The following is a 9,498-nucleotide window of genomic DNA, read 5'->3' on the forward strand; positions in this document are numbered from 1 at the left end:
GTGATCAGTCCACATGAGAAGGTTTATCATGCGTGAAATAATTAAACCATACTTAAAAGAGTAATTTGGTGGCCCCATGGAGCAATTCATGGAATGTTTTTACCAACTGTTCCACATTCAACGCCTTTGCTCTCTATAAATATGGTCCATTGAAATTTTCAACACCTTTTAACTTTTCATCTTGCCAGTAATTGCCATTTTAGCTTGTGTATTAGACAATGTAATTATGGGGTAACCAAAAACAGTAGGCTTCCAGCTGTTCAACTACAAATCCCATTTTGTCAACTACCCCATGAGTCTGAGGAGGATTATGGTAGATGACCTGGACAATACGGTGAAGCAGCCATTCAATAGCCTTTGCTTTATATTTAACATATAAAGCAAAGGCTATTGAATGGCTGCTTCACCATGAAGATTTTTTTCTTCATGAAGTGAATAGTTAAATCTTTTAGTGAGCTTATTAAGTTAAGAGAACAACTTTATTTATAAATTCCATGCAAAGTTACTGGGAAGATCCAACTCTACTAGATTTTTTTCATTAACCATAAAACTAAGAAAATATTTAAAATTTACATACTTTGTGTGGTTGAGCCAAAAAATCTAGGTTTCTGTGGTGAAGGACCTCGGCTGACTCAAAATTCTTGATTTGCAGTTGTGTTCAGGATAAGGGCTGAAAAAGAATCGAATGCACATTTAAATAAATATCATCATAAATGATATACAAGTTTTTATTTAGCTTTCAACTGATTGATCGACAATCTTCAATAAGAATAATTTTTTTTCCCGTGTTGCGCACTCTTACAAATCTAATTGGTTTGAAGAACAGCAATGTGTGTGATCAGATGTATTATAAGGTCCAGTCTACTAGCAAATAAGTTCTGCAATCTTTTCAAACCCTGTATTTAACTAGATTGCTTGCCCTTGGGAACCTATTTTCCACGTCAACGAGCCATGCCACGACCTTTGCTAATCAGGGTATAATCATTTGGTGGTCTCTGGCGCTATCAATTTATTTATAATTTTTAAATCCATTAGAAACCTTGCAATTCCTTGCAATTTCTTTTGCATATGAAATTGACCCTAACTAGATAGATAATGGATGAATGGATATGTAACACATTTTGTTATACTGTAAATAATAATAAAAATGGCACAAATTCAATGCAAAAACTATGCACACTATGCTATTCGCTTTTACTTTGTAGTGTATGTTATAACAATGCTACTAATATGTTTGAGTAGTTGTAAAGTACAGCACTGACATACGTATTAACCAGGTATCTATAGTTCTAATTATATATTTCAAAAATATATAACTGTAATTGACTGTAATTAATTGAAATTGCTTTGCAGCAGGACCCAGTGCCAGAGCACAATGCTTTGCGAAGTAGCTGGAATTCTTCTGCTAGTCAACACATGTTATTGTCTACCTTTCTACAATGGATTCTTCTATGACCATATCCTGAATAACAAGACAGGCAACGGAGAAGGTATGTTGATAGCTACCATGTTTAACAAAATATATCTTTTTGTATTCTGGTGCCACATCCATATAGAATGTGATACTTCTGAATATATGAATTCTAACTTGAAGAATGTATTGCAATGGTAGTTAAAAACTAAGGGTGAAACTAACTAAAGTAAGAATGGGGATCATTCTGTGCTGACGGTTACCAATGTTTATCAGTAAAAATTATTCTGCCTTCAATATTTTGTGCAAAGTATTACGTTAAGATTTGGTTTCCTAATCAGAACAAATATCTCATGATTTGTTTTTCCCCAAAAGCTGAATTGTGTTAAATTGGCCTTAACCACCTGCTAGACCATCAGGATTAGCTTGCTAAGGTGGCCGATGATGCCCTTTGCCCATTCATGAGAAAGGAACATCTTTGGTTTATATATCCATCCACTGGGTGTCCACTGAAATTTTTCTATGGGAATGCCAAGCGACAACTCTTTCCTATTTTTGTTTATTTCAAGCCATTCTTCCCCTTAATTTCAGGATTTGTTTATTCTTTCATTCAGACCATCTCGTTTTGTAAATCACAGACCACCTTACTATTTGAATACATTGCTGTTCCAAAAAAGTTCGTAATCTAAATAAATAAAAAAGTTGCAGGAAACAAAATTTGTTGTCCAAAAATGAATAGACCAATAAACAAAAAATTGTTTTTGATCCATTTATTCTACTTTCCACTAATGTTTTATTGGAAAGGACCTCTCTTTCAAAATTGTAATCATGCGGCTTCTTTATCTTAGTCTGTCAGTTCTAGTTTTTGTCATACCCCTTGAATGTATGTACGGTAAAAAAGGCTGCATAAATTGCTGGTGCGATCTAAATAAAAGATGATGATTATAGAAAAATGTGTAAACTAGAACAATTCACAGTTCCTAATGTCCATAGGAACGTGGCCAGTTTGACAAGCCTGGTTCCTTTTAGGGGCAACCTGGCATGATACCAGAGTCCTTCCGTGTATACTGTATGTCAGGGGTGTCCAACGTGCGGCCCGCCCGCCAAATGCGGCCATGCTGGACTTTGAGGTGCAGCCAGCGTGAGCCACAAAACCGGGAGATTTCCTGGTGGGGCGGCAACCAGAGATGCCACTGCGACCGCTTAATGATTTTGAAGCGGCTGTCGTGCAGGCACCATGCCCCCCAGTGCCTCAGTGAGGCTCTTTGTCCCGCCCCTTTGAAGACGCGATGTGACGCTCAAGGTGGCGGGCTCACACAGAAGAGTTCCTTGTGATGGGGAGAAGAACATGTTGGAAGAGAGCAGTCTGCAGGGGAAGAGGTTAGCAAAAAAGTAAGTATTTAAAAAAAATAGTAAGGGTGATAGATGGAAGGGGACCCATATTCAAAAGGGGGCTGCCTTGAGGCAAAAATAAAATAATACAAAAAGGTGGCGGCTGAGGGTTATAAGCACACAACAGAGTGGTTGGGGCATCACATAAATCAGTACAAAAAAGGGGGGGTGGCCGTTTACAATACACATGCGTATTGGAGGCATTGCATTAACCAGTACAAAAGGGGGTGGGGTCATCAATACAAAAGGGATGGAGGCTGTCTGGGGGCATTACATAAAAATCAATACACAAGGGTCTGGGGGCATAAATGCACAAAGGGAGCTGGCTGGGGGCACAAATACACATGGGGCAATACACAAGGGTGTGGGGGGAGTACATTAATACTAAAGGGGGGCCTGGCTGGGGCATCAATACACAAGGGGGCAAACACACAACAAAGCAGTGTGGAAAGCATTTTTTATGCTTTGTGTAGCTTAACCCATCCGGATGCAGGTGTCGGCGTTGCAGAGCCTGCTCTGGTGTGTGTGTTTGGGTGTCGGTGTGGCAGAGCCTGTCCTGGTGTGTGTGTGTTTGGGTGTCAGTGTGGCAGAGCCTGTCCTGGTGTGTGTTTGGGTGTCGTTGTGGCAGAATCTGTCCTGGTGTGTATTTGGTCATCTGTTTCCTGGCACTTTACTTACTGTAGGAATAAGTAAAACTATGTAATTTTTACTTATCCAGAGATAAAACACGCTCTTGAATTTATAGTCACTTCAGAGGACTTTCTAGGCCCAGAAATCATCGGGAGGAAAAGTAAAAGTTTTGTGTTATTTACTCTATTTCAATCTGCATATTTATTAAAAGGCATTAGTGGCAGTAAATTGTGACTTTTTTTGACTTTTTTTTAGTGTACTCCCAATCCCATCACATAAGATTCAATCTTGTATTATCTGCAGAGCACTGATGTAATCTTTATCCAGTACACATTGATGCCAAGGAGTTAAGATTCTGTCTGTTTTATTTATTTCCATAAAATGACCACCAAAATCCTCAGCACCAGGCCTGTGATGCTCTTAATCCGGCCCTGATCAACTCAGTGTGCGTCAGTCAGTTTAAATCCAGCTTGTACCCACAGTGTGCTCCAGCCTTGTGCAGTTTTATTTGAAAAACTTGTTTTAAATGGTTTGCGGACTGACTTTATTGTACTGTTTAAGTAATTTAGTATTGATAGAATGACATATAAAAGTTGATCAAAAAACTGTTTGTCCACTGCTTTTTTCATTATCGCCAAATTAACCCTGTATTAATATGCATTATAAAGCTAAAAGGCCATATTTTCTCTCAGTGAAAAATTAGTGCGGCCCACGCACACATACATTTCTGATGAAGTAGCCCACTGCAGAAAAAACTTGGACGCCCCTGCTGTATGTGTTTGAGAAATCTTATTCTTAATTGCAGATTGTATGTGAGCTCCATCTAGTGGACATTTTTCAGACCAACATTACCAGATTGCCATACTCTGGTCTGCATGTTCTGCTATTCGGTTTATTAGCCCACAACTTTTTGTATTATTATTATTATTATCTTTTATTTATATAGCGCCAACAGTTTATGCAGCGCTTAATACAATACATATATTCAAGGATTATGACAAGACAAGAATTGACAGACTAAGACAAACCGATACATTCGGTGGAGAGAGCCCTGCTCGCAAGTTTACAATCTAATTAGGGCTGCAACTAACGATTATTTTAATAATCGATTAGTTGGTCGATAATTTTTTCGATTAATCGATTAATCGGATAACATTTTTTACATTTTTTTTTCAATTTAAAATAATGTAATAAAAAACGTACAATTTACACTTTCATCTCTTTATCACAATGGCCTCTCTCTATTCACCTTCTTATTTTACTGACATAATAATAAAAGCTACAAGAACCCAAACACAGTGTTTCTCAAACTAGGTTTTAATACAAAGTTATTAGTAAATATTAATTCATATGTTAACTATTTTTCATATTTAATAAAAACTATGAGAAAAAAGCCTTGTTTAAATTTTTTTTATTTACCAAACTGCCCCCGGTTATGCACATCTGACCCCCAGCTTGCCACTCTGCCCCCATATATGCCTTATACCTCTTATATGCTAGTGATATGCAACTGAGCCCCCTGATATACCTTTTACCCCCAGATATGTTTTATGCCCCCCTGATATGCCTAATATCGATATGCCTTATACCCCCTATATGCCCTGAAATTCATAATACCCCCCATACACCACTATAACTCACCCATACACCACTCTGGCTCCTCCCCCTCCCATACACCACTCTGGCTCCTCCCCCCTCCCATACACCACTCTGGCTCCTCCCCCTCCCATACACCACTCTGCCTCCTCCCCCTCCCATACATCACTTTGGCTCCTCCCCCTCCCATACTCCACTCTGCCTCCTCCCCCCTCCCATACTCCACTCTGCCTCCTCCCCCCTCCCATACTCCACTCTGCCTCCTCCCCCTCCCATACATCACTTTGCCTCCTCCCACCTCCCATAGTCCACTCTGCCTCTTCCCCCCTCCCATACTCCACTCTGCCTCCTGTCAGCCACGGAGGTTCACAAGACACCAGGGAGCCGGGTAGAGAGGCAGAGTGCCGTATGGGAGGGGGAGGAGCCAGAGTGGTGTATGGGAGGGTGGCTCCCATACACCCCTCTGACTCCTCCCCCCTCCCATACACCGCTCTGCCTCTCTACCCGGCTCCGTTACTGACAGGCACTTTCACTGCAGCTTCATAGAAGCCTCAGCGTAAGTGAAGGTGAGTAACGGAGGCTGTCTGTGCGATGCAGACCCCCACCGGCTAACAGAGAGGATGATGCTCTGTCAGCCGGTGGGGTCTAAACGATGCGCACAGACAGCCTCCGTTACTGCCCTTCACTTACGCTGAGGCTTCTATGAAGTCAGTAACGGAGCCGGGTAGAGAGGCAGAGTGATGTATGGGAGGGGGAGGAGTCAGAGGGGTGTATGGGATGGGGAGAGAGACGGAAGTGAGAGACCGGCCGACAGTGAGGGGAATCCAGGTCCCCTGCAGCGTTGCGGGGGATCTGGATTCTAGTGTTATAATCCGATCTCTGTTTGAGGTCGGATTATAATTTTTAGAATTGATAAAAATCGATTCGATTAATCGATAATGAAAATAGTTGACAACGATTTTCATTATCGATTTTTATCGATTTTATCGATTAGTTGTTTCAGCCCTAAATCTAATATATTGAAAACTGTCCTATATGTTTACTTTACATAACCATCAAACAGGTCACATAGGATATTATTTTCCCAAAACAATATGTGTGTGTGTACTACTCAAACATGTTCTTTTTTTTTTTCTAGTTGTTCATTTCAATGGAGTGAAGCTTGTAATTAACACACCTGATGATTCACTTTTTGGTTACCGCGGTGGTAATATTACCCTCCCGTGCACATTCCACTACGAGCCAAAGTTAGAGTCTCAGCGGAGATATCGTGTAAAATGGACTAAATTACACAAAGATGACACAAAAGAAAGAGATGTGCTGGTTGCCGTTGGGTTAAGGCACCGCAGTTTTGGGGATTACAAGGGTCGCGTCCACCTGCGTCAAAATGTTCCTTATGAGGTGTCACTTGTCATCTCCGACCTGCGACTGGAGGACTATGGGAGGTACAAATGTGAGGTTATTGATGGTCTGGAAGATGAAAGTGGGATTGTGGAATTAGAGCTACGCGGTGAGTAATTATTTTATATTGTGTTTTATAAACTATAAAAATTCAGATAAAATGTTACGTTGCATTTATTGAGTTTAATGCCAATATAAAGGAAAATATCCACATTAATTTGCGTTGGGGAAAATATAACATTTAGAGCATGCTTTTTCCTGTAGTTACGGTTAAAATTTAAAGGTATACTTTACAACTCGTACCCCATTTTTTCATTATAGTTAATAGAAATCATGAATAAAATTAAGATGATTCCATATGAAAGGTTATGCCCATATACTGAGTGTTGAAAAACAAAACAGACATTTTTTAATATTAAACAGATTTTAGCTGTTTGATAATGGTTAAATAAAAAATAAAATTCAGGTTTGTGGCTTCTGATGACAAAGTTGGAAACCCCTCATCTAGAGGGTGCATATTACTCAGTTATTCTGAATTGAATATTGGTACCTGCAGGAAAGGGTAAGGAGCAAGCGTGGAATGGAAGTAAACTACAGGGTAAAATTACATAAGAATTATAAGAGGCACGAGCGTGGCAGAGTTGAAAAGCACATCACTGGATCTTGGCTTCACCCCTTGGAAAAACCTCTTTGGATTCAAATAAATATTAGTTCTAAAGTGGACTTTAAATTCCTTCTATTTTAAGAATATTAGTTCAAAAGTAGAGTGCCAATTCTGGACTGCAGGGAGAAAAATCATTCTAGGATATTGTATTCTCAAAATGTTAACATTTCTTTCATTGATTAGCCATTTTCCCATAAATATATATATATATATAGATTTTTTTTTTTGTGTTCCACTTATATTTGATGCAGCCACTTGATGTCACTGTTTACAAAATATTTGAATGGATCGTGCTCATGCATTGTCCATCATAACTTTTTAAAGGGAGAAATATTAGACTAGGGTACTAGATTTTGCATGCAATATAGACAGACTAGGTTTGTATATGAAACATATCGTATGCAAGTGAGAATTCTATAAATCATTACAAAGAATCACAAAATGCAAGCACTGTCATAAATGATCTAAAACCCTTAATGCACTGGATGTGTGTGAGTTGGTTTGTTCAATATATTATTGTTTATCTTCTACAAACCTGTGAGAGAACACTTGGGTTACATATATTGCTTAAATTCTCCAGGCTTTGTGAGGCTTAGGAGGGCTGCTCCTACCTTTTGATGTCATTGTCATACAGCATAAGTATTACTTTTATAGGTTGCAATGGTCTTGAACCATTCTATCCCTTTTAAGTTGATGAGGTCATCATTTCACAGCTTTTTGAACCTCTCTCTCTTGCGTTAATTACTACCATGTTTGTATATCCCCTTCTTTACCCAGGAGTGGTCTTTCCCTATCAGCCTCACCATGGAAGATATCAGCTGAACTTTCATGATGCAAAGAAAGCCTGTGAAGAACAAGATTCCGTGATGTCTTCGTTTGACCAGTTGTTTAAGGCATGGGAGGAGGGTCTTGACTGGTGCAATGCTGGCTGGATAATGGATGGCACTGTCCAGTACCCTATTACTTTACCCCGGGAACCCTGTGGTGGGAAGGAAATGGCTCCAGGAGTCAGAACCTATGGAGAACGTCATAAACACCTACACAAATATGATGTTTTTTGCTTTTCTTCTGCTTTGAAAGGTGAGCTCCAGGAGACTTATACGTCAATACTAAACACAAATTTAGTACATAAGATGCCGAAATATTTACTTCTGTACCAAATTCTGGCATTATATAGCTGTACAAATATTATCCCTGTTCAGACATATCCACACCCAGCTGAGCTTATACAGGTTGAGTATCCCTTATCCAAAATCCGCAGTGTCTTTTCAGGTAAAGAATATTCAGATAAGGGATACTCACAACTCAGGTGGAAACAGGAAATATGGTGTCTTTCCTTTTCTTGTAGTCAGTAGATCCTTTCACCACCTCCTTTTTGGCTTCTCCCTGCTGTCCGCTCTGTTCAGGTTTCTCGCTGCGGTCCCAGATCACTTCCGGACTGTTGTTCAGGCTTCCCCTAAGCACTTCTGCTCCCTTTTTTGGACCGGAAGTGCTCTGAGGAAGACTGAACAATGGACATGAAGTGCTGCGGGTCGGCGAGGAGAAGGTGAGAAGACAGGCCCGTTATCCAAAATACTTCTGGTCCTAAGCATTTTGGATAAGGGATACTCAACCTGTACAACTGCACCAGTGCCTCTTATATGTTCTCCAAGTCAAGTACCCTTGTAATAATTTTGCTAGCCAAGCACCGCCAGTGAATATTTCTATATATGGCCTATTCCATTAAACATCAATTTCTGCAATTAAATGGATTTAAATTAACCACAGTCCCAAACAAACAAACCACAACATTTAGAAAAACTTCAGACCATGCGTTAATACAGTAGCACAATAATCCAGAAAACCTTTCAATATTGTCAGGGATTCGGCTCAATTAATTTATGTATGTATGTATGTGCGTACATATTTTTTAGCTATAAAAAGTGCTGCCCTAGCTTAAGAAGGGCATCTAGTTTGGTGTGAAAACATACGCACCTCATAATCATACCCTACACAGAAGCACATGAGATGCTGCAAAATTATCGTATTTACCTTTAATTTATAATCATTGCTGAAATTTTGTTAAATTGTATGTACACAAACATGTTTACGTTGGTCACAGATATAATTATTTTTTACAGGAAGAGTTTATTACCTTGAACATCCCAACAAGTTAAACTTTGCTGAGGCGAGGGAAGCTTGTCAACAAGACGGAGCACAAATTGCGAAGGTTGGACAACTTTTTGCGGCTTGGAAATTCGTTGACCTTGACCGCTGTGATGCTGGCTGGCTAGATGATGGCAGCATCAGATATCCTATCGCTTTTCCCCGTCCTAACTGTGGGCCTCCAGAACCCGGAGTCCGAAGCTTTGGCTTCCCAAGAAGACACAACAAGTTTGGAGTATATTGTTACAAGATGAACTAA

The 9,498-nt window shown here is 39.7% G+C and overlaps 1 protein-coding gene across 1 annotated transcript; it reads left to right on the top strand.

Annotated features, from left to right (window-relative positions):
- Nucleotides 1-1,375: 1,375 nt before the first annotated feature.
- Nucleotides 1,376-9,498, top strand: LOC149300008 (hyaluronan and proteoglycan link protein 3-like). Its single transcript, XM_089485713.1, has 4 exons — nucleotides 1,376-1,490; nucleotides 6,168-6,539; nucleotides 7,872-8,174; nucleotides 9,215-9,498. Exons 1-4 carry the CDS (start codon nucleotides 1,376-1,378, stop codon nucleotides 9,496-9,498), a joined length of 1,074 nt encoding a protein of 357 aa, XP_089341839.1.

Source organism: Sceloporus occidentalis, unplaced genomic scaffold, assembly GCF_023333645.1.
Source record: "Sceloporus occidentalis isolate IW3139 unplaced genomic scaffold, rSceOcc1.0.p SCAF_26, whole genome shotgun sequence".
NCBI lineage: Eukaryota > Metazoa > Chordata > Lepidosauria > Squamata > Phrynosomatidae > Sceloporus > Sceloporus occidentalis.

Bases quoted from the DNA above. Each gene is read 5' to 3' on its own strand.
- LOC149300008 (XM_089485713.1), top strand. From the start codon at position 1,376: ATGCTTTGCGAAGTAGCTGGAATTCTTCTGCTAGTCAACACATGTTAT. The intron at 6,540-7,871 runs GTGAGTAATTAT...TTCTTTACCCAG, and splicing joins TGTGGAATTAGAGCTACGCG to GAGTGGTCTTTCCCTATCAG. The intron at 8,175-9,214 runs GTGAGCTCCAGG...TATTTTTTACAG, and splicing joins CTTTTCTTCTGCTTTGAAAG to GAAGAGTTTATTACCTTGAA.